At 49.0% G+C, this 25,020-nt stretch overlaps 2 protein-coding genes across 3 annotated transcripts; both read left to right on the top strand.

Moving 5' to 3' along the window:
• Positions 1–5,019: 5,019 nt before the first annotated feature.
• On the top strand, positions 5,020–14,968 carry emp2 (epithelial membrane protein 2). 2 transcript variants are annotated; one of them, XM_037477520.2, is made up of 5 exons: positions 5,020–5,171; positions 13,631–13,756; positions 13,836–13,944; positions 14,054–14,194; positions 14,476–14,968. In XM_037477520.2, the coding sequence occupies exons 2-5, from the start codon at positions 13,679–13,681 to the stop codon at positions 14,643–14,645; spliced, it is 498 nt and encodes a 165-aa protein (XP_037333417.1). In that variant the 5' UTR covers positions 5,020–5,171; positions 13,631–13,678; the 3' UTR covers positions 14,646–14,968. The 2 variants fall into 2 exon arrangements, with proteins under 2 accessions (XP_037333417.1, XP_037333416.1); XM_037477519.2 differs by having other exon boundaries at positions 13,628–13,756.
• A 2,072-nt stretch (positions 14,969–17,040) lies between these two features.
• atf7ip2 (activating transcription factor 7 interacting protein 2) lies at positions 17,041–22,349 on the top strand. Its single transcript, XM_037477491.2, has 14 exons — positions 17,041–17,097; positions 17,347–17,406; positions 17,664–17,837; positions 18,097–18,160; positions 18,729–18,854; positions 19,241–19,309; positions 19,389–19,426; positions 19,527–19,570; positions 19,661–19,701; positions 19,931–19,976; positions 20,218–20,297; positions 20,429–20,902; positions 20,990–21,180; positions 21,543–22,349. The coding sequence occupies exons 1-14, from the start codon at positions 17,045–17,047 to the stop codon at positions 21,748–21,750; spliced, it is 1,668 nt and encodes a 555-aa protein (XP_037333388.2). The 5' UTR covers positions 17,041–17,044; the 3' UTR covers positions 21,751–22,349.
• The last annotated feature ends 2,671 nt before the right edge of the window (positions 22,350–25,020 follow it).

Below are 25,020 nucleotides of genomic sequence, written 5' to 3'. Positions count from 1 at the left end.
TCAGCACAAAAGTTAAGCCCTGGCTGGACAAGCAGTCATCACACTGGGAACAAGGCACCACACACACACACACACACACACACACACACACACACACACAACCAACGGACGCGACAGCTCCAACGTTTTTTCCGAGGATTAACAGAGGAGGTTTTGTGTTGTTGGGGCGATAGCGTGTGAGTGGAGTTAACTGAGGGGGAAACAGGAAGTGAGTCGTTAATGGAAAAAAAAGAGAGAGGGGCGTGACCTGAAGAACCAAAGGAAACAAAAGGAGTTTGTGGATCGTGTGCTGATACGGAATCTTCTCTCCGAACATCTCAGACCTTCGTGTGTAATTATTAGTAATTCGTCACGGCTGAACACGAGCCACCGGGGGGTGCGCGTACACTGCTGGTTCACCCCCCCCCCCCCCCCCCTTGTGCCACAACAGCGAGGGAATCCGGGTGGCCTCGTGGTGGCGGGATGACCGAATGTACCAGGTTCAGTTCCCTTAACGACCACTTTGTGTGCGGTTTGGGATCCTCCTCCATCGTTCTCTTGCCTCTGATCCTCCCCCCTCGCTTCCATTTCGCTTTGTTTCCTTCCTCTCTTATGAAATTCTCAGCTGCCACGGTCACGTCGGGCGAAACACCCCCCCCCCCCACCCCCCCGGAGACTATTTTAACTGACACAGAGTGTGTGTGTGTGTGTGTGTGTCAAAGACGTTGGCATTAGTGTTTTCCAAGCAGCCTCACCTGCCGTGAGAGGGATTTTTAAAGGGCTTCTTTCAGATGAGCTGAATCCACGGGTCATTCAGACATTTCTTGCAGTTTTTCTGGTCGGGCTGCAGCTAAAAGAATCGACTCTGTCTCGGTGCCTCGGTCTCCCGAAACTATACTCAGCTGCCATGGTTACGGAGGGGGCTCTGCGGCCGAAATCGATATAAAGGTAACTTGATATTTAGATAGTTGCGTGTTTGACATGTTTTCTGTGACTTCAATAAACAGCCTTCCCACGTGGAGCCTCCTCCATCGCAGGGCCCCGAGGCACGAGAGACTCTACGTGTGAACAAACACGCAGAGGTCAGAGGTCATCAGAGAGGGGCGTTAGGCTGACAGGGGGTGGGGGGGGGGGCTCCCTCTCAGCTGTCCCAAATCGACTGAGCAGAATAACCCCAGAATAACCGCCGCTATCTCTCCGCCTGTGAGTGTGATGACAAGGAAAATATCTTTGTTCCAGAGGAAGGGAGGCCGTGCTGTGTGTGAGGCCTCGAGTGTCCACGCAAAGGAAGGAAGGTCGGCCGTCGGCTTCCTACCACAGAAATGACACGTAGTGACGACTGTGACGTCACAAGATGCACACAATCCCAAACTGCCATGTGGGACCCTCCACTCTTTATTTGGGCACCGTATCCGATCTCCCCTCCATCGCATTCGACTTAAATGCACCGTGTTCGGGGGACTGGTGAAAATACGGAGAACTATGCATCAACGACGACTGCTCAAACTTTTGAAATGAGTATTGATCAAGAACCCGGAGTTGGTTTGAATCATGAGATCGTAAAACAAGAATAATGAGAAAATGTTTGGAAAACCAAATCTTTCTCTTACACACACGCACACACACACACACACACACACACACACACACACATGGTTCCAAATCACACCTTGGTTATTGAATATTTGCTTTTGACCGATTGGATGTTTAAACAGCGTTTTCACAGGGCTGAATCTGTGCATTGACGTCATTCTCCAATTTCCAACCGGCTAAACGTCTCCTTCTGTCCCCTGCGTGGTCTCCTGTGCTTTCTCCTGAATGGTCTCATGCGTGGTCTCAATGCGTGGTCTCATGCGTGGTCTCCTGCGTGGTCTCCTGCATTGTCTCATGCATTGTCTAATGCATTGTCTCCTGCATTGTCTCATGCATTGTCTAATGCATTGTCTCATGCATTGTCTCCTGCGTGGTCTCCTGCGGCCAGGTGCTCAAGCAAATGAAGCAAAATCCGACGATGCAAATGCGATGGAAAGTAGCCTCTGTTTGGACGACGGTGTCTTTCATCTTTACTGCACAAGCCTCGTTCCACACACACAGTGCGGAGCAGGCGGGGGAGGAGGGGTGGAGAGAGAAAGGGTGGAGAGAGAAAGGGTGGAGAGAGAAAGGGTGGAGGCAGCTGGGAGTGTATTCGGCTACTTCTGTGTGTTATATTTATAGGGGGTCATCCTCGTTCAGGGTTGAAGACGCAACGTTCATCAAGGTACGGTTGCGTCCAAACTTGAAATGTTTCTGGAAACGTGTGGAAAGCGTCAAGTCGCCGCCATTGTCCCACAGTCCTTTGCTTTACTCTTCTTTTTATTTATTGGTGTTGGTATAATTTGTTTTGTCCCTCCCCTCAGTATCCTCCGCTATCTTCTCGGGTCTCTGTTCCTGTGTTGCACAATCTGCCTCCTGCTGATTGCCTGTACACACAAATACACACGCACACATCCATGCAACAGAGGGGGGGGGGGGGGTTCCCGTCTTGCTGTAGATCTCTGTGTGGGTTTTCTTGTGTGTGTGTGTGTGTGCTTGGCATGCATCCAGGTCGTCGAAGTGAAGGACAAGGAGAGCCTTCTGGTTTCCGATGGTCACACAGGAGATCGTGGCACAGCTTTATTTTGAAGGAGCAAAAAGTATGTATTGTGGTAATTGAATGAATGAATGAATGAATTGGTTTGTGAGCTTTAGAATGAGGTTTTCTGGAGAAGCATTCGGGATCGAGGTGAATGAGCACGAGGCTCACGCTGAGGTACGAGGAATTCGTGGCGTGGCCAACAACCATCAATCCTTTTCTAGAAATGTGCTTTTCAAACAAAATGAAAAAAAGGAAAGATGAAGTTTGCTGTTGATTTGCAGCACTTGTGCCTTTCATAATGTTGGCTTTAACTTCTTCTTCTCCAACTAAGAGGGTTCATTTGCTCTTATTTTTTATTCCCACTTTCCAGCATAAGGATTGTGTCCATATAATAATGTATATAAATAAATATATAAAGCCTTTAGTCCTTTCCGCATTCCTTTGATATTGGGTTGAATACCACTTAAGAAAAAGAAAGCTCCCATTGAGTCTTTTCACGTGTCCACACTTCCTCCTGTGCAACTTGTTTGGCTTCTCACCTATTTCTGCCCCAGGTGAGACACTACACTGATCTCAGGACAGCTGTCTCTCTGCCTCTGTGTCTCATACAATAGCGTGAAGCTGATCTGTATCCATGGCGACGCACAATGTGAGTGGCTCTCCGGTGTTTTGTATTGTGTTTATCTGTGTGGAGGACACCTGACACCTGGCAGTGAGGGTAAGCCCGTTTTCTCCTGTGTGTGTGTGTGTGTGTGTGTGTGTGTGTGTGTGTGACAGTTGAGGTGAGGTGCGCCGGCCGGGTCAGTCGCTCGAGGAGCTGAGGATGATGGGATTGCTTTGTTGTTTAAACAGGCGAAAGCTGAGGGCCTGTGAGAGTGTGTGTGTGTGTGTGTGTGTGTGTGCAGGGATGCAATGTTGAAAAGAACAACGAGGGTGCAGAAAGGAGACACATTCAGTCCAATTCATGGACATGCGACGTCTCGTGTCCCTCTCAGCGGGACAGGAAGAAACCTTTGGGAAAAGTGCAACATGTCATGAATGGTCGTGTTTGTGTGTTTGTGTGTTTATGTGTATGCTTGTCTGTTTGCAAGGAATCTGATGAGAGAGAGAGAGAGAGAGAGAGAGGGTCCATTGTACGAACCCTTCCATCAGCTCAACGTACAGACTCCATCCAGCATCACGTTGTCGGTGTCCGATTCACCCACAATCGCTGCGTTAAATGAGCCGCATTCTCTGACCCCGGCGACCCTCCATTGTCACGTGAGGCCCGCCGTATGGGCCGCGCTCTGATTGGTTCCGGCGGTGATGGGAGTCCCGTGTGCGGTATGCGAGGAATGACCCGCCCGCCCGCCAGTGCCTTCTTGATTACCTCGCTAACCGTCTCCTCGTGACCCGGCGCAGCGGTCCAGTCCCCCATCGGACCGCCGAGGGCCGAAGTCCTGATCTCGTGATGGGAGCTGGTTTAAAATGCGAATGGAGAGCCTGGATGGCGAGAGATGTTGGATGACTCAGAGATGCCTTCGGCGGCTGGGGTGTGGCCCCCTCGTGTGAACACGGGCCTTTCCCCCCCTCCAGCTGGAAAATTAATACCAATTAACGAGACACGTCACATCTCGGCACGTCACATTTACTTCCTGGTGGCCGCGCTGGCATTTAAATTTCCTCTGAACAAAGACAGACATGTTGTTTTCCTGGTTTTCACTCTTTGTGCTAAGCTAAGCTAATCTGTGACTGTTTCACACACACACACACACACACACACACACACACACAGTGTATGTGGTATTAATTGTCTCTTCCAGGAGAAAGGTCGGGACTCTGATTGCATGGAATCAGAGGGAGAGAAACCAAAGAGTTTCCAAAAGGTGTGTTCCCTGCAGATGCTTTCTGCATGCTCTTTGCTGCATGCTCTTCGCTGCATGCTTGTAGAGCATCGCGTGGAGTCACCGTGGTGATGTCCCACTTTCGGGGCAGCAGAAGAGGAACTGTTTTTATTACAATGAGCAGTGATGGACCACAGGAAGCCAAACTGTATTAGCCAGGAATCTGATGAAGTTAAGGTTTACACAAATCCAGGGAAATGACCACACGTCTTAGATCTGTAGAACCAATTAAGGTGTGGAGAAAGGGAACCAGGACCCCGGTGACCCTCTCCCTTCTCCCTCCCTTCCAGCCCTCCAGGCTTCTTCATCCCGTCTCATCCTCTTCATTTCCTTTGCTCTGACCTCTGTGCTTTGTTTGCCTCTAACAGACTTCTGAAGCTCCTCTCTGTCACCACTGCGTCCGTGTGGCACATGCGCGCACACGCACGCGCACGCATGCACACGCGTCTCCGGGCACGTTCAACCCCTATAACCACACCCAGCTGCAGCCCTCCCCCCCCCCCCTCCCTCCCTCCCTCGCGCAGTCACGCAGAACGCGCGCACAGAAGGAACTTTTTGGTGCGGACGGCTCGAGCTGCGGCGGCTTTCCTCCTCTATTTATTGCCCCCTTACTTGGCTTGTTTCCCCCCCCCCACCCCGTCACGCACACAGCGCCACATCTGGAGCTCCGTGCAGCCCCCTCGGAACAGAAGCGGGTGAGTAGACGCGCGGTTTCACTTTGCGCGGAGCCTTCTCTCCGTGTGGTATGTTGGATCGAACACTCGGTGCTCGATTGTGTTTGACTGTCACTACGAGTTCGGTGATCGTTGGTTTGGGTCTGACGGTTGTGTTGGAATTTACCGCCAGTAAAAATACGTTGACCATGCCCCATCCTCGTCTCCGTGAGTTTGTATCTAACAGTGATTTAGATAACCTACACGAGAACCAGACAACTATAACAGTATATATATATAGAGCATAAAGTCACAACATGGTGTCAGAAGTGGGAGTCACGGAATAATTCGAGGACGTTTTTTTTTTACGATTAGCTAAAAGAGAGAAGTGCTAGCACGAGCGAACATGGAGCAGTTCAGGCCACCACCACCGTTGATACTTACCGGGAATATGGCTGAAAATTGGAGAAGATGGGAACAACGTTTCCAGCTATACATGACCGCTTCAGGTGCGTTGGATAAGGAGGAGACGGTTAAAATAGCCATTCTACTCCATACGGTCGGCGAGGAGGCGCTAGAAGTGTATAACACGCTCACCATCGTCCCAGAAGGAGATGAAAAACATTGGAGGATGTTCTCCGAGCCTTCACGGACTACTGCAGCCCCCGAAAGAACGTGGTTTTCGAACGCCATCAATTCTGGTCACACACGATGTCAGCAGGAATATCGGTGGACAGATTCATCACAGAGCTACGCCTGAAGAGCAAAGACTGTGAGTTTGGCAGAAATGAAGATGACATGATTAGGGATAAATTAGTGTTTAGCATAAACGATATTCGTCTGAAGGAGAGACTGTTGCGTGATAATGCGCTCACTTTGCGCGGAGCCATGGACACGTGCAGAACTGCAGAGCTCGCAAAGTCACAAATACAAGCGATGCAGACATCACTGGTTGTCCAGGACACCTCAGTAGATGCTTTAAGGAAAGCATCAGGGCAAACGTACACGGGCAGCTGGAACAAGAACAAAACCAGCAGCAAGAGGCAAGTAACAACTATCTGCCATAAATGTGGAAACAAGCACGAGCCCCGTCAGTGCCCAGCTTATGGTGCAGTGTGCCATAAATGCGGTAAGAACAACCATTTCTCTAAGGTATGTAGAGCTAGCACCGAGAAAAGCAGCAGCTACAAGACAAAGACAGTAAATACTTTGGAGAGTGAAGTTGACTCCGTATACATAGGCGCGGTTGGAAAGTACGAAAAGAAAACAGCTCACCAAGCTAAAAGCACTGCATGGCATGAAACAGCCACAGTCAGAGGCGTAGCAATCAACTTCAAGCTGGACACAGGCGCCGATGCAAATGTGCTTCCCATGCACATGTTCCAGAAGCTACCGGGTCCCATTAGGCTACGGCCCACAGAGACTGTGCTGATTGCATTTGGTGGAGACCGCCTACCCGCAGATGGTGTTGCATCTCTAGAATGCAGGACGACCAAACATAGAGCTATGCTGGACTTTCATGTGTCAAGCCGTGCTGACAAGCCGATTCTGGGTGGAGATGCATGTGAGGAGCTGCAGCTGGTGAGAAGAGTTGAGGCACTCACAGCAAGATCCCCACAACCGGGAAAAGCTCCAGCTACCAAAGTGGAGATGCTACAGAAGTATGCAGAGGTCTTCACAGGATTGGGCGAGTTCCCCGGTGTTCATCACATACACATTGACCCCAGCGTCACGCCCGTGATTCATGCATGCCGAAATGTTCCCCTCTCCATCATGGATTCACTGAGAGAGACACTCAAAGACTTACAGAACAGAAAAGTAATAGTCCCTGTCAATGAACCGACAGAATGGGTCAACAGTCTTGTTGCCACAAAGAAAAAGAACGGTGCGCTAAGGGTGTGTTTGGATCCTTGCAACCTGAATGAAGCAGTTAAGCGTCAACACTATTCCATTCCAACACCGGAAGACGTGCGCAGCAGATTAGCGGGAAAATCCATCTTCTCCATCCTGGATGAGAAGGACGGATACTGGCAGATCAAGCTAGATGAGCCATCGTCTAAGCTATGCACCTTCAATACGCCGTGGGGCCGGTTCCGCTTCCTCAGACTCCCATTCGGGATCAGGTCTGCCAGTGAAGTGTTTCAACAGAAGAATTGCGAGACCTTCGGCGACATTCCAGGTGTGTTCATCATAGCAGACGACATGATCATCGCAGCGTCATCAGAGCAGGAACATGATGACATTCTGCACAAAGTGTTGGAGAGAGCAAAGACCGCACATGTGAAATTTAACAAAGACAAGATCCAGTTCAAAATTGACACAGTAAAGTATATGGGACACATTATCACGGCAGCAGGGCAGAAGGCCGACGACACAAAGATCAAAGCAATTGTTGATATGCCAACCCCAGAAGACAAACAAAGTCTCCAACGGCTGCTGGGAATGACAAAATTCCTGGCACAGTATATCCCGAATGAAGCCTCACTTACAGCACCCCTCAGACAGCTGCTTAAGAAGGATGTAGTTTGGCAGTGGTGCCCACACCACAGCTCAGCGCTGCAGACACTGAAGTCCATCCTCACACAAGCCCCAGTGCTGAGGTACTACGACCACAAGCAGCCGCTGACTCTACAAGCTGATTCCTCAAAAGACGGACTGGGAGCTTGTCTGCTGCAGGATGGCCACCCAGTGTGCTATGCCTCACGAGCGCTCACCGACACAGAAAAGAGGTACGCGCAGATAGAGAAAGAGTTGCTGGCCATAGTGTTTGCCGCTAAGAGATTCCACCAGTATGTCTACGGAAGGCCAGTAACTGTGCAGTCGGATCACAAGCCCCTGGAGGTTATTGTGCGCAAGCCACTGAGCAAAGCACCTGCGCGGCTGCAAGGAATGCTTCTACAACTGCAGAGGTATGATCTGCACGTAACATACACACCAGGAAAGCACATGCACATTGCCGACACACTCTCACGTGCAACTGCATGCAGCGAAGGTGAAAACCTTAACGAGAACCCCTGTGATGAGAGAGTTGTGTATGCCTTGGAAGCCACTGATTCCTTGAGCGAGGAAACACTCAACCGACTGAAAAAGGCAACGGCAGCAGATAGCGTGTTACAAGCGGTGTGTGAGAAACACAGGAAAGGCTGGCCCACGAAAAAGAAAAGTGTGGACAGGAAACTACACGGCTACTGGTCTGTCAAGGACGATATAAGCATTGAGAATGACATTGTCATGGTCAGAGACAAAATCATCATACCCCAGAGCTTCAGGAGTATAATTCTGGAGAAGCTGCATCTTGCTCACCAAGGAGTGCAGCGCACAAAAGCCAAAGCAAGAAAATCCCTCTACTGGCCTGGCATGGCACGAGACATCGAGGCAATGGTGGAGAAGTGCATGCAGTGCCAGCAGCTACAGCCCAAACATCAGGCTGAGCCGCTCATACCACATCAGATTCCAGAGCTGCCATGGATGAAGGTCGGAGCCGACATCTTCGAGCTACATGGTCAGTCATATCTGTTGTTGGTTGATTACCTGACCAAATATCCTGAAGTGCTTAACCTGCCTGATAAGACAGCTTACACAGTGATCCAGAAGATGAAGTCTGTTTTTGCCAGGCACGGGATTCCTAGGGAGATAGTGAGTGATCATGTCCCATTTGCGAGTTATGAGATGAAGTCATTTGCAGCTTCATGGGAATTTAAACTCACACACTCCAGCCCAGGTTTTCCCTCTTCAAATGGAATGGCTGAGAGAGCCATAAAGACTGTGAAACATGCGCTGAAGAAGGCAAGGCAGACCGGCACCGACCCACATCTAGTGTTGCTGTCACTGAGAAACACACCGGTGACAGGACTGAAAGAGTCACCTGCACAGATGTTGATGGGAAGAGTTCTACGGAGCACACTTCCATGTTCCAGTGCTGTGCTGACACAGTCAGTCCCAATGCATCTTCACAGCAAAATACAGAACCTACAGTTCCGCCAAAAGGAACACTACGATCAGCGTGCAAAGCCCCTGCCAGTGTTGACCTCAGGAGACACCGTACACATGCACACACGGCGTGGCTGGGAGCCTGCTGTTGTCGTCCGACAACGAGATGAACCACGCTCCTACACTGTGCTGACGCCGGCAGGTAGAACGCAAAGGAGAAACCGGCGACATCTGAGGAAGATACACCCGAGTCTGTTCATAGACACTGATCGCGATGAACAGCTGGACTCAGAGGTGCAACCCTCTCAAGCGCCTGCGTCAGTGGACTCACCACCACATGACCTGCCACCACACAACCCTCCTCCTGTGACTACGAGTAGTCCACCCACATGCTACACAAGGAGTGGCAGAGCGGTCAGACGCCCTGCCAGATTCAATGACTGATTTCTCATTCTAATGTGTTAAAAAAAAAAAAAAAAAAAAAAAGAGAATGAGGAACGTTCAGGCTGAAATGTTTCAGTAGTGTTTAATGTTCTAAATGTTTGAATGTTTCTCCAGAATCCTCAGCAGGAAAGTGGTTTGTAATGTTTAACGAATTGGAAATATGTTATTAACCTTTTGAAGTATGCAAGTAGAAAAGACTTGTTTAATGTCCATGCCATAGCGTTAATGACGAGCAGAGAGTTAACTGTTCAGGTAACTGATACGTATACCACCTCTCAGTCGGAAAAGAGGGATGTGGTATGTTGGATCGAACACTCGGTGCTCGATTGTGTTTGACTGTCACTACGAGTTCGGTGATCGTTGGTTTGGGTCTGACGGTTGTGTTGGAATTTACCGCCAGTAAAAATACGTTGACCATGCCCCATCCTCGTCTCCGTGAGTTTGTATCTAACAGTGATTTAGATAACCTACACGAGAACCAGACAACTATAACAGTATATATATATAGAGCATAAAGTCACAACACTCCGGGACTCGCGTCCCGGTCCGATCCCGCGAGGGGCCTCCATGTGGCTCTTCATTAATATCCAGAACTCTGTTGGTTCTCGCCCCGTTGTGTCCTTCCACTGCTTTCTGCGTCATTTTTTTTTTCTAAACGAAGGGAAGATAAACAGCTTTTTGATCCGATGGGAACAGGAAATGTGCGCGTGTGTGTCTCAAAAATCTTTAAATGTGGATGAATAGACTTTTAACTTTCCTCTCAATCATATGGCAACAACACGTGACTATGCGCATGGGCATTGAACCTTTTAAACGTGAAATACGTGTGTTTAATGAAGTTAGGATTGTATTCATATTTAGCCTTATTGGCAAAATATGAAAAACAACCTAAAGTGCTCATTGGTTTCATATCTGTTAACCCCCTGGAGTGCATGATTGCACTGTTGATTTGCATCGTACTTCTGCTGAGGCAGGTGATGATTACCTGTCATGGGCGGCGCCCTCTTGTGGTTGAAAGCAGCAACAACAACACTCTGCCATGAAAAAAGATGAATCTTCTCTTCAAATACTCACTAACGTGTGAAGTAACGTGTAAAACACCCACACACGGCTGAGTGAATGGCGGTTGCACCATAAAATGTGGGTCCCCCCCCCCCCCCCCGCCCCATCAGATGGAAGGGGGCAGCCTGTGACTGAAGCTTGGTAGTTTGATCCATGCTGCAGGGGCGTTGGGAGGAATCTTTGTGTCAGCGTTAATTTAACAAGTATTTTGAGTCCCAGTGATGCCGCAGGGAGGGAAAGGTGTGGGATATTTGAGAGGAGGCGGATTAGTCATGGGGGGATGGGGGGGTGGGGGGGGTTTAACAGGCGCTGACAAAGGAAAACTGTCGGGGAACAAGTGTGAAGTGACTGAGAGTCAAATAGAAAGTGAATGAGGAGGGGTGTGTGTGTGTGTGTGTGTGTGTGGGGGGGGGGGGGGGTGTCTCTTTTTACAAGATGGTGCCAGCTTCTACCGGCCATGTGGGAGACATTACTCAGCGCTGCCACTTTAGGAATGTGTGTGTGAAAATACACACACACACACACACACACACACACACACACACACACACACACACACACACACACACACACACACTAACAAACCGTGTCCAACATTCCTGCATCTTTAAAGTTTAAAACCAGCAGGAGAACAGCTGTCTGTCAGTGTGCTCGTTTGTCAATTTATGTCACACACACACACACACACACACACACACACACACACACACACACATTTATCTCTGCTTAAGTGCTTTATAACTTGATTTGAATGCTTCGGAGGGACTTCTTTATTCTGCCTTATGAGAAACCACCGTGTCAGCTCATCAGACTCGTTCCGTCCGTCATCAAACCGTCTCATGACCGTTATCAGTTTGTAGCCGCAGGGCTGTTGTCTATCTGCACTGTGAATACATGCGCTGTTTGCATATAATCCGTTTTCCAAATGCTTCATTTTAATTCCCCATGCACCACGCCCCTTCTGTGACAGTATTTAGAGAATGTGAGAAACGTCCTGAACGATGCTTAACCCTTCCACTCCGGTGGGGAGTCTGAGTCCAGGATGACGGGCCTGACCGCCACACGCTAACCGTTAGCATGGCGGCATCTGTGTGCTTGCAGCTCGTAGCGCGAAGCCCCGGCTCATCCTCTGGGGACCCCCACAAGCCATTTGGCTCAGTGGTGGAGACGTGCAAATATTAGATGTTGCCTCTGCGGCTCTTTTCTGTTGCTGTTGACTCTGCACTTGCTCCACCTCGGTGACTCCTCGTGCTTGGAAGGAGGACAAATGTCCCGCATTGACACATTGATCGTAAGAAAGTGTTTCTGAGTGTATCTGATGGTGTTTGCATCCTAAAAACCTTCTGTTTGGTCTCCGGCTTCACTCCGGGGGGAAGATGTGCCTTTTGTGTTTTCTCTAAAAATAAGCCTTGGCATGGCTATTGTTGCTGTGTACACACACGTGCACGCACACACACGTCAGTTTGGATACTGCGAGGCCACATCCGGGGGGGGGGGGGGGGGAAACAAAAAGCCCAAATAAACATGAGGCTTCCTACTTGACCTGCAAAGAAATGAAGAGCCTCAACTCGGACGGCTTTTTTTTTTTTCTTCTCCAGAGCTTGAGGCCGCACCTCGGCGCCATCATTAGGCGGACGGATGTGTGTTTGTGTTGGCACGGCGTCAACGCACAACGCGCCTAAAAGCTACGGTGCCAGTGATCCGAGCGCGACTCTTTTCCAGTTGCTGCTGGGAGGACGGCACGGTTTGCGAGGTGCGGAATGTCCGCTCACTGTCGCGATGCAATGGGATACGGAGCATTGGACTCGACTGCTGAGGGGCTGATGGGCCTCAGGAGACTGGGAATCCCCCAGCCTGCAGGCCCGAGGGGGGGGGGTGTGTGTGTGTGTGTGTGGGGGGGGGGGGGACATGTTGCACGTCGAGTCTCGACTGGTCGACCTCGTGAGGGGCCCCAGGGCTCAAGTGGAGGCCCCTTCGCCTTTTCCTCCTCGCCCATCAGTTTTTCCATCGCTGAAGGCAGGCAGACAGATCGAGAGAGAGACACACACAGAGAGAGAGAGAGAGAGAGACAGAGACAGAGAGTGGGACAGTGAGGAAGACGGGGGAGTGAGATTCAGGGGCCCAGTTAAGTCTGTGGCTTTGTGTTTTATGAAAAGAGTAAAAAAAAAGAAGAAAAGGACATTTAAAGTCAGCATTTTCCACCAGGGAAGGGAACCAGTCGGAACGCGCACACACACACACACACACGCACGCGCACACACACACGCACACACACACCGAGTCCCCCAGCCTCCCATTAAGAGGCTGAGTGGAGAGGAGGAATGAGGAGTCTGACAGATTCCATCGTGGACCAAACAAAGCTGAAGCCCACGTGACGGCGAGGCACCGATGGGACGAGACCCGGTGTCTCGTCTGTCTTGGTGTTTAGTGAGGGACACGTGGAGACGGATCAAACAAACATTCACGCGTCATATCTCGACTCGACGTGGAAGGAAAGGCCATTTGACACAAAACTCCTGGAGGCCTCCCGGCTGTCTCCATGTGTGATTCGACAACTTCTAAAACGCACTAAACTCCACTTTACATCTCGCACAACTCAGCCCCTTCAAACCAGTTCATGCATGTGTGTGTGTGTGTGTGTGTGTGTGTGCGTGCGTGTGTGTGCATGTGTGTGTGTGCACGCTGCAGCCTCTGAACCTCTTCGGTGGCGTTTTTGCGCTCCCCGGAATCAGACTCATGTAATCCGTTGTCTGGAACCAAACCTTCCAGAAGCTCCCGCGTCTCAACGCCACAACCGCCGAGGTGGAGCTTCAGACCACAGACAGGCGTCCATGAGCCCACGCGCAGTGACCCCTGACCTCTGACGCAGCATTCATGAGCCTTCTTGGGTGAACCCGGGATGCTAAAACTGCTATGCTAACGTAGCACATTTCGAGAGAATAAACGGTCACCTGTACTCTCCTCCTCTGCTTGTGCGTGTTATTAACGTGTTGCACACATGTTGCTCCCCCCCCATCTCAACACCCCCCCCCCCCCCTCCCCCCATCACCCCCCACAACCAGCAGAGAATCCCAAGTCGTCCGCCCGAGACGTTTTGACTGAAAGCGCCAACCATGTTGATCATCTTAGCCTTCATCCTCCTGTTCCACATGGCCGCAGCCGTCCTCCTCTTCGTCGCGACCGTTCACAACGTGAGTACGAGCCCAGAGCGCCCCCCCCCCCCCCCCCCCCGCAAAGGCTTGACGTGTTTTAACCGTGTCCTGGCTGCAGGCGTGGTGGGTGGTGTCGCCGGCGGGACGCGACGTGATCTACGCCGACCTGTGGTACTCGTGTAACTCCACCTGCTACCCCGTGGAGAACAGCCACACCGCTCAAGCAGGTGAGACGGCGCGCCGCTACCTGTCGCTGGATGCCTTCGTGTACGTGACACGTCTCCTGTCCCGTCTCTCTCCCCCCCCCCCCCCCCCCCCCCCCCGGTCCCTCATCAGCCTACCTGCAGACCGTCCAGGCGACTATGATTCTGGCCACCATCTTGTGCTGCGTCAGCTTCTTCATCTTCATCCTCCAGCTCTTCAGGCTGCAGCAGGGGGACCGATTCGTCTTCACCGCCATCATCGAGCTGCTGGCCTGTGAGTAACAAACGACGTGAAACTCTTTTAGATGCAGTGTACTTGATTTTTTAGATCTGGGTGTTGTGTAATAACTTTATTAAAAGTAGCAGAACGCCTACTTTGACTTTGTTGCTAGGCAGCTTTTTGCTTTAAATTAAACGTATCGTTCACTTCATTGACGTCAAATACTTTTTTTTTAAAAGTCGTTGTCGCTAAGCTAACCGGCCGCTGAGCTACAAGCTCCTTCCTCGGCTTCCCAGCGTAATCTCCCCCCCCCCCCCCCCTCCTCTTCCTCACAGCCGTGTGCGTGTTGGTCGCGGCGTCCGTCTACACGGCTCAGAACGAGAGCTTCCACACGCCGAGCCTCCAGGGGGGCTCCTTCGGCTCCTCCTACATCCTGGCCTGGGTCAGCTTCCCCATGACGCTGGTCAGCGGCCTCATGTACCTGGTGCTCAGGAAGCGCAAATAGACGCGGACGCACAAAAACCAACAGACGTGGACGCTTTGGGACACATGCATGGAGACATCCACTTCCCCCCCCCCACCCCCCCCCCCATAACGCAGATGCACACGCACGCTCCGCGTCCCGTAGATTTATAACATGAGTAAACATGAGTTCCGCTTCCCTCGCATAGAAAAGCCTCCCCCCCCCCCGAGGCTCCTCGCCTCACGTGACCAAAGTACTAACAGGCCGATTTGTCTCCTTCACACGTTTCCTTGTGTCCTGGATCCTTAACAACTCCATTCACAGGTGCCTTTTGATATGTCTCACTGGGACCCCCCCCCCCCGCCCCCCAAAGAAAAGGGTCCGTACTTCCTCTGGTAATCTACAGGCAACGTGAGTTCATCTTGTACATATTTGATGTGAATGTGAAGTTCAGGTAATTTCTAAGAAGGTAATCTTCTGTCAACTCGCATCGTACGGGACGCGAAGCGAGGCTCCGGCGGAGGTTCATCGTGTTGGATCTTTACTCGTTGTTTTAATATTCGTTGCTGACTTGTGTTTGATGGTGGAAAAGGAACCAATGATGTGCTGTGATTATTGTAACAACGTGCAAAAACCTAAAACGCGAATGAAAAAACAAAAAAAAAACGTTTTTATTCTGTTCTCATCTCCACTGAAAAGAGGACAAAAGCTATTTATCGTTAAAACCACTGTTGCGTATTTTAGCCTCATGTGACTAAGGACGAATGAAGCAGTTGTCCTTCCCTCTCGGGCCGTGCTTCTGTTGACTTGGTCCATCACGGAAACATCTCCCCGTGCACACGTCTGGCATCTAACAACAACAACAACAACAATAAATGTGTATTTGTAACATACCTTCTGATTTTGGCCTTTGTGGAAGTGTAGAGATGCCGTATGAAGAAATGTAGGGGAAGATTTATTTAAGATGACACGTGAAACTGATCGAAGGAACATTTTGGAGGCCGAGATGAAGATGCTGTTTGTTGGTTTTGTGAAGTTTTCATCTTAAAGAGTGTTTCGTAATTAATAAGCGTCCCGTTTGTCTTTCAGCAGATACCTTTCTAACCTACTTTGAGACAAAAAGTCGATGCAGTAAAATTGGCTGAAAATAATATTTTTTGCTTTGGGTGAAAAGAGGTTTATTAGATGTCATTTGAAGTTTGTATCGATTTTGTTTGGTGATTATAATATAAAACAGACATAAATTTAGAACTGTTTGAATCCTGTTAAAGAAGAAACCACAGAGACCCCCTGCAGGAGTTATATGAGCCCTCCCTGAATTAAAATGTTTAGTTTTAGGAGTGTGGTCATTTCTTTTGTAGTTTTATCAATGTAGATTTAGTGTATAATGTAGATCATACGTAACCATGGTGACAAATGGGCATGTGACCTGTTCATGGGGAGTTTTTGCCGTTTCTAATGCTTGGTAAATTAATAATTTGACATCTATTGAGAGTCATGTTGCTTTTTAACAATGTTGGAAACACCTAAAATGAGTTAAGTTACATTTTCTTGTTGCACAAAATTCATCCAAAAGTTTGAGTTAGTTGTGACATTGGTTAGATGTGAGTGTGTCCGCTTGTTTCAGGCCCTTTTATTATTTCAGGGTAATTATATTAAAAGATGCAGTTAATGTTGACACCTCTTGTGACATCAGTGGCTACTGCTTGCATCTGTAAAGTCCTACTCATGTGTTCTCAAGTCATCAAATTTAAAAAGTGCATCAATGTTTAGGTGACACTATGGTTTGGGGTTCCAGATTAGAGTGCTGCAAGCGCCTGTCAATCACTCCTGAAAAAGAATGAACTTGATCCTGCTGCTCTAATATCAGAACAAGACACTGAGCAAATTCAGGAGACTTTTTTTCCACTGCGAGACTACAAAGGTGCTTCCCCCCCCCCCTATTGAATCCTGTTGATCCATTACATCGATTTCAATAAATGTGTTTTACAATGAATATGTCTGTCATTGAGTCAAGTGCTGTATGCATCCATACTCATTTCACATGAGGCCTGCCTGCCATTTCCCACCACCTACACGCACGTGTGCAGAAAGATCAATATTTTGCACTTTTCCTTTTCAAGATTTCTACTTGCTATAACTTTAGATGAAAAAATAAATGAAAGAAGGAATAATCTGACCAATGAGGACTATTAATTAGGTCACCCATGACGTTATCCTTGGACCCTGCTTGTTTTATTTGTTTGAAATGCCGTCAAAGTAATTATGAAAAATATACCCACACACTTGAGAGGAAACTATTTTAATTTGACAAAGCTACGGAAGAAAATGAAAGTACGTGTCAGAAACGTTTTTGTCATAAATGTGTTTAGTTTAAGAGCAGCGCTTACTTTTGAAAAAAAAAAGTGAAAACTTTGTTTGAAGATAGCGCTTTTATTCTGATGAGTCTGGACCGGAAGTTGCAGGGCGGAAGTGGACCGAAAACCTCAAGAAGGTAAAGCTAACGCGTTTCATCGGGCGCAGCGTTTAAAAACGTTTACCTCGTTGCACGTTAAATGTTGTGCGCGTCTTTTACGCTAAAACGCGATTCGAATTGTTATCCAAATACTCGTAACAGCGAGTAAAACTTAATCAAAAGTTTAACTTGGTGGTTTATTGTTGGTTAGCCAAAGCTCTCTCGCGGCTGTAATAACGTTAACGGAAGCATGTCGTCTTAATTAATGTAATTAACGTTAATCCCCAGCCTCGCGGCTCCGGTGACACCTCCAAATTTCTTCGGCGGAGAAGTAATACGTTTCTACAGGTAATTGATTTCCTTTCCACAACAAAAACATCTGGGCAACTCCATGAAAACAGTGTGTACTTGCAAACTTGTGATCCACGTACTGTAGAACATCTGCACTGCATCCCATCAGAGTCCAACACAGTGAAACAAAGGGGGCCGAGTGTTGTTTCCCAGGTGATAGACTAAAGACAGTGTCTCCTAACGTTTACCTTCTACGTTCTGTGTGTGTGTGCGCGCGCGTGTGTGTTTGTGTGTGTGTGTGCGCGCGCGCGCAGCTCTTGTGTCTTGAATATGGCAGATTGCACGGGCCCCAAAAAGAAGAGGAGAAAACCTTCCGCCACGCGCGAGACTCGCGTGGGCCTCGGGTCGGCCTTCGACCAGTGGCGTAAGATCAAAGTGGCGAAGGGATACGGGTCCGATGCGGAGATGGCCTGGAACCTGCTGGGCATGTGAGTGACACACACACACACACACACACACACACACACACACACACACCCCCCGACGGGCTTCGAGTGTTATTGCATCCCGTTGTTCTCGCCCCGGTTAATTCAGTCCAATCGTTGCACGCGTGTGCTGAATGTAGTGATTGGCCGGCCCACCTGCCCGGGGGCGTGGCTCTGGAGGGACTCACCTGTACCTGTAAGTTTTTTCTTTGGGTTGAAGGTCTCGCCCGTGAGCTTTAACGTTCTGCACGTCTGCTTGCAGAATGAACCGGACGGCAGCTTCCTCCACAGCCGCCAATGAGAAGATCAGATGTTCCCAATCCGAAGTAAGGGACCATGTTTTGTATTGATCAGATTGATGGTCACATTAGCTAACGCGCCGTATTAGGGCTGCACGGTACGACCAAAAATCCATATCACGGAATCAAGAAACATTCTGACGGTACCCCGGTATATCACGGTATGGCCTTTTCAAGTAAACCCATTAATTCACTGACCCCGAAAATGACCCGAACAGCTGTTCGACGCTCACTGGTCAACTTGCTCGCAACTCTTAGCTAGTTAGTATGTTAGCTAGCTAGCTTGTTAGTGTGTTAGCTCGTCAGCTAGTTAGCTTGTTGTGGCTGCTAGTGTTGCCACCAGAGGCTCGACAGACTTGGCAATGAAACCACGACTCAATCTCAACACGCATAACGTTAAAACAACCAGCTCCCACCACTGGGCGACTGGTGATGACGTGCAAAAATATAATCTGCTGCATGCTCAAGTGTTTTATGGCGTAACAGCATGAACGGTAGGTGAAGGGAGGTCTTAAACCGGTGTATGCCGTGCGGCCCCAGCGCGTATTAAACTTGAATCTGCCGTTAGTGGTCGTGTGTGTTTGTGTGACCACAGGTGCAGACGCTGGTTGAGCAGGAGGTCCACGCGGCGGTGCAAGGGAGAGAAGCCAACCTGCAGGCCTTAATAGAAACCGTTCAACAGCTGGATTGCACCTATGAGAGCTCCATCCAGAAGCTGCAGGTGGAGCGCGTGTTAAAGTGATACCGCACGCTAAACACAAATGAACACTTTTATGGGGTTTGGGTCTGCTGGTAGTGGGGAATTAATACCTTCCCGTTTTTTCTCTTGTATATTTTTACATCTGGCATCATTGTTATTTTGGTTCTTCTCTTTTTTTCATTCCTTCCTTTGAGCTGCTTCCAAAATGCGCCTCTTCCTCTCTCTCTCCTCTTCTGGACGCAGATGCTTACCTTCATGTCCCATGTTTTTGTTTTCCTGCCATTTTCTTTCTGGGCTCTTTTTAAAGCAAAATACACAAAAGTTGCGTGCGCGTCTCGATCCCAAATTGCTTATTAAGAATATCTTTAACCCAATAGATCTTTACAGAATACTCTTCTCTTCCTCAGGCTCAAATTACCAGGGTAACCAGGAGAGCCGAAGCAGCCATTGCCTTCATGACAAAGGAACAGACAAAGGTTTGACGCGGACGAGCACACACGATGCAGTTGATGTATCAATGCAGTTAATGCACTGTAAAAAATCTTTGCCTTTCAGAGCCCAACGCCATCTCTGGATAAGATGAAGACCAACGGGTATGTAGAACCGGGTGGAGGCGGCTCAGACGGCGCCGGTGGGGAACTTTTGCCTCTTTGTGTTGGGTCTGCGTTCTGATTTTGATGTCCGACCCTGCAGGGCCGGCTCCGAGGGTGAAGCCGGGGGAGTCGCGCCTCAGAAGAGTAAGAGCCCAGCGGGCGTGTGCGCACACTGAAGAGCATTTGAGGGTCACATGGGTGTTGATCATCTGCGTTTTTTTTGTTTTTTTTCAGCCAACAAGAAGAGCAAGTGCAGAAGGCTCGTTAAAATAATGGTGAATATGTGGTTATTTATCTTGGAATTAGCAGTTTAATACATGCTACAAATCTGTGTATTTCAATTTAAACAATAGTTATTTAGCACAATTCAGGATTTCTTTTACTTTTCAGTCTTCAAAGTACAAAATGTTGGCTCTAATTATTTGGCCATTATAGTTGTGTTGTTTGAGTTAATTAGAAATGGATTTGAACATTGAGGTAATTTGATCAATTCTTTCTGTCCAGGAAAACACGAAAGAGGCCCTAAATAAGCTGCAGGTTGATAATGAAGGTAATGGGGAAAAAAAAGTATACATATTACATAATATACATATAAACATATCCATGATCTTTGAAACTATAATGCAGCACGTGACATGTTACTTTTCACTGAGAAACACTGACACCATAAGCTGTTATAATGACCCAAATTAAATATGAGTCGGTGCGTACATGAATTAATAGCCACATCCTTTTTCTGCTCTTCCTTGTCCCTCCTTCGGTCGCTTGTCATGCACTTAATCCTTGTTAAGCCTTGAAGGTTGCCAGAGCAGATTCAAGTGAGGAGCAGCCTCCTCCGGTTCTTACCCCTTATGGTTCGCCTAAGGGCAAGGTAGGGTCTTTGCATTATTGATCGCTATCCTTTTCAGAACTTTCTACACATAAATATGTAATCGCTTGTTATTCCATTGCCATTTCGTGTTGCGCCTTCATTTACTGACAGTGTTCTGTTATGTTGTGCAGGAAAATGCCTTAAAGACGGAGCCAAGAATTAAGCAGGAAACCCAGAAAAGTGTTGAGAACAAGCCAGAGGAGCCCAAGGGGAGGGAGGAGCCAATGCAGTGGGAGGAGCCAGAGCAGAGGGAGGAGACAATTAAGGGGGAGGAGCCCAATGAGAGGGAGGAGACAATTAAGTGGGAAGGGCCAGAGCAGAGGGAGGAGCCCAAGCAAAGGAAGGAGACAATTAAGTGGGAGGGGCCAGATCAGAGGGAGGAGCCCAAGCAGAGGGAGGAGACAATGAAGTGGGAGGGGCCAGATCAGAGGGAGGAGCCCAATCAGAGGGAGGAGACAATTAAGTGGGAGGGGCCAGATCAGAGGGAGGAGCCCAAGGCTAGCCCGGTGAAAGTGGAATTTCTCCCTCTTCGTGAGAGCTGCAGCCCAGAGTGCAAGGTCTCTGAGAAGGTCTCTGAGAAGTTTGCTGAGAATGTCTTGGAGAAGGTAACCCACACACTGACCCACACTTTTTTTTCAGTTTGCTACGGTCATTAACCTCCACTGTCTCGCTCTTCTTCTGGTGGCCCCAAGGGTTACAAGCTCCTGTACCCCCCTCTCCCTCCGAATAACTTCCCCCCCAGCCTGAAAATGAAGGCGGCCTCGTACAGCATCCCCCAAAGACTGCAAGTACACGTGGCCCTCATCCGGAACCCCGCTGGCCTCTCGGTGCTCTGGACCGTGGAGGAGGACGATCCGTTCGGACCCCCCATGGCGAGTTACAGGTGAGAGGTTCACTGGAGAAAATCCACGTCCTCGGTCACTTTCCCGTCATCGTTTTAAAAAGATAAAAACCAACACGTCATTTGGGGAGTGTTCCACACCCAGGCCCTGTGGTCTAATTGAAATCTTTTATTTAAATTGTAAAACCAAGGACTTCTTTATCTTGTCAATTGAGAGCAAACTGTTGAACCACCACCAGGTGGCAGAAGTGCGCTTTACAACAACAGCGTCTCCTCAGCCGCAGAAACCCCCCCCCCCCCAAATCCTGTTCATTCCCTTCACATCTAATCAGTTCTACTTCCTGTACGTACGGCGTTCCTGCATCTGCTCACTTTGGCGTCCTCTCTTTGTCCAACAACGGCAGCGTCTTCATGACGGCGGAGAAGGTGAAGGACAGCAACGAGTTCCCGGAGTGGACCCGGGCCGAGGTGGAGGCCAAACCTCTGCCCATGTGCATGATGATCAGCAAGTACAAGCCGGGGCGCAAGGTCTGCGTGGCCGTGGTGGGCAGAGACGCCTTCGGCCGGTACGGACCGTACAGCAAGGTCGTCACCGCCTTCCTCCCAGACTAGTGAGGAGGAGGAGGAGGAGGAGGAGGAGGAGGAGCTCCTTCTTCAGGACTTTTACATGAAACAATGTTTTCGTGGGCCTAAATGGTGATAACTGGTGTCCAGTGATGGTACTTTACACTGGTTTCTATAGTAACACTATAAACAGCCACAGAGAAGAGCCTCCCCTCTCGGCTCTGCATGTCTGGCACTCCGTGTGGAATGTATTATTGAGTTGTCACTTTGAGGTCCAAATGTTTGAGTGAATGCGGAACTATTGAATTATTTCACGAGCCGTTATCTTTGACCGCTTGAATGTCTTTTTTTGTTGTTTTGTTTTGTTTATATGAATTAAAAATCTCACACTGGATGAAGCAGATTGACACATATTATAGAGGTTTCGATGACTCGAGTCGTGTGCACGTGTACGTATCTCATGCAGGATTGTTTGAAGACATATTTTGAGATTCATGGCCTTCGGTCGAAAGGTCCACTCTGACATCGACGTGCGGCGGTTTGTTTTCTCGTGTTTCACAACTCTCACCTCTGCCTTTTTGCTCCGAAGTACAAAGCTCTAATTTCTGCTGGAATTTGTTGTTTGTAACTATTCAATAAAAGCGAGTTCCCTCTCCAGATGTTTCCTCCCTCGCTTTCCTTGCCAGCTGGCGGCGGCGGTCGTCCCCTCGCTGCGTGCTGAGGTCCCAACGAAGAAGACTGGCTTCCACTCCGTCTTCACTAGAAAGGCCTGTGAAAGCTGCAGGTGTAATTAAATACAGACAATAAGCAAAGAGACCGTTTTTTTAATGAACGGCGTGAGATCCATTTCATAGTATCGAGGTGAGTCCCCTCTACAGTGTCATCGTAGTAGAACAGATCCTGGACCTGGCTCCACTGAGATCCACATTGGCAGGTTCAGACCCGGACCTAGCAGGTTGCCGCTGGTTACCGTGGTGATCTGGCAGCTTTGTGTACCTGTAAAAGCTGTCCAGAGATGGCTGGCTACCTGACTAAGCCGTTTTTATTTGTGCTTCAGGCTTTTTTTACCCTCATAAATAAACTCAATGGCAAGAAAATACCTAAAAACTAAGGTGATGGAAAAAGCAACTTTAAAGGACTATTTACACAAAGCAATATTTATCATGTCCTGCTCTCCCTTTGTCTTCCTAACGTAATCGTCTCTGGGCTGTGTGTGTTTCTACGGCGGCCCCCCCCCTCTGAGAGGCCTGCTGTTGGCCAGGCGCGGGGGAGGAGAAGGACGAGGAGATACCATCCTGTGCATTAAGGTGTGGGAGTGCACCTGTAACGGGAGTCTGCGTGCATGTGGGCGGCTCTCCCCTCGCCCCGGGGGGGGGGGGAGCTCCGGAAGGGGAGGGTGACCTGCTTCCTCCGTCCCTTCCCTCCATCCGGGCGGATGGACTCGTCTGTCCAGAGCCAGGACAACAGCTACGTTACGCGTGCCGGATGCTGTGTTTTCCCATCGTTGTCTCTGAAGCTCCTCTGGCGCCTTGATGCCAAAGTCACAAACCATGACCTGCACGAGGATTCATCTACCTTCACACACACACACACACACACACACACACACACACACACACACACACATACAGTTTCACCCATCAGTGGGATGGAAATGACGAAACACAGTCTTGTTTCCTGCTTTCATACGGTCGATGCCTGTTTGTAATACATTTTTATGACTGACTTACATATTGTGTAAATACATTTCAAGCAAACGTTGCTCTCACTGGGAAAACAAAAGCTTGTTAATGTGTTCCTAAATAAAACCTACAAATATATGACATGCAATATATCAAATTGATGTTTAAAACTAGTGGAACGCGGCTCAGAATCGAGCTTTTGGTTTGATGTTCAAAGGCCCGCTGATAAAAGCAGCTTTCTTTGGGCGGAGGACAGCACTCTTTGAAGTGGAGCATCCTCTCGCTCCAAAGACAACTTTTAAATATTTCCAAATGGCCGAGCTACCGGAGAACAAACCGCCCCGTGGGGAGCCACAAACCCCACAAACTGAAAGTGGAGGAATAAGGAGCCATCAAAGAGATCGGAAGAGGAAACTTCCTGTGAACATATATGATTCCTAATACTGTAACAATCATTGGAAAGGGGTGAGTTTAAGGCTGCAACCTTAATCTGACTCTCAGAGGACATTCGGCGCGCACTTGTTATTCTTTTAAAAGAAGCCGACTCATTGGACAACAGGCGGGATGAGCTCCGCCCACGATGAGGCGAGGAAACAGCGGGACGTGATGCGTGAGGAGATGTGCAACAACGTCAGCCCGGATGGGACGAGGGAGCTGGACCCTCACATGGTGATAATGTAGATGCATGGAGATGACATAGATGACCTGAGTACAAAGATCTATGGCAGAACTGATTAACCCTTTGTACATTGAGGCAGGATGTTTAGTAGCTCAACGACAAACGCTGCCATTTTAATACATTACAGTTGAAAAGGCCGCTTGATCAGGCATCGCTTTTCTCACTTTTCTCCTTCATTGCAGCTGCTTTCAAAGAAGTCCTCAAAGAGCACCAAGAATACGTGAGGGGAAAGTTCAGATGTGAGTTTGAAGGCGGCGAAGGAGAATCACAAGAATGAACAACCGCCGGAGAAGATGCACACGGAGCTCCACATGCACATCGAGGAGAGGGGGGGGGGGCGCGTCAACTCGGAGACACGGCGAGACGAGGAGTCAAACAGAGGACGTCTTCAAAAGAACTGTAGGACGTAGTTATACGCTCAGGCCGTTCATTGGATCCATTTTTACCTTCTTTGACCTTTTTCAACACACCTTTGTGTAAAAGGGTCCAACGTCTCGTCTGCTGCTCGCCACGCGTGTGTTGTGCTGCACGTCAGGTCTTCTCACCTGCGCTGATGAATGAGAGGGACGGGGAGTGGAGGTCTGACCACTGCACTCATCTGCATGTGCCTCTGGTGTCGCTGTGCTGTCAATTCAGTGAGGGATGGCATTGTGATTGACAGGTGGCTAGTGCCTTGTTAGCCACCTGTCAGTCACAAATCTAACCCCACCACACTGCGTTCTCCGCCCATGAGTAGTTCCTTTAATCTCTTTGGTTGCCTAAAAATGTGATAACTTCACTCGCATAATCTGCAAGGTCAAAGAGGGAGAAGGTGAATTAAGCAGAATACACTCCAGACTGGTGCAATGATACTTACTTAAGTGTCTTGTCAGGCCAGCTGACAAAAGAAAAACCCAAATCAAATAGTGGGCCCTAGTTACACATTCAGGCCATTTATTGAATCAATTCTTATCTTCT

Source organism: Pungitius pungitius, chromosome 12 (genome assembly GCF_949316345.1).
Source record: "Pungitius pungitius chromosome 12, fPunPun2.1, whole genome shotgun sequence".
Taxonomy (NCBI): Eukaryota; Metazoa; Chordata; class Actinopteri; order Perciformes; family Gasterosteidae; genus Pungitius; species Pungitius pungitius.
This window is presented reverse-complemented; position numbering and strand designations above follow the sequence as displayed.

Coding starts and splice junctions, on each gene's coding strand:
- atf7ip2 (XM_037477491.2), top strand. CDS start 17,045: ATGAGTCTGGACCGGAAGTTGCAGGGCGGAAGTGGACCGAAAACCTCA. Junction 17,407..17,663: donor GAAGTAATACGTTTCTACAG/GTAATTGATTTC, acceptor GCGCGCGCGCAG/CTCTTGTGTCTTGAATATGG. Junction 18,855..19,240: donor GCTCCATCCAGAAGCTGCAG/GTGGAGCGCGTG, acceptor TCTCTTCCTCAG/GCTCAAATTACCAGGGTAAC.
- emp2 (XM_037477520.2), top strand. CDS start 13,679: ATGTTGATCATCTTAGCCTTCATCCTCCTGTTCCACATGGCCGCAGCC. Junction 13,757..13,835: donor TCGTCGCGACCGTTCACAAC/GTGAGTACGAGC, acceptor TCCTGGCTGCAG/GCGTGGTGGGTGGTGTCGCC. Junction 13,945..14,053: donor CAGCCACACCGCTCAAGCAG/GTGAGACGGCGC, acceptor GTCCCTCATCAG/CCTACCTGCAGACCGTCCAG.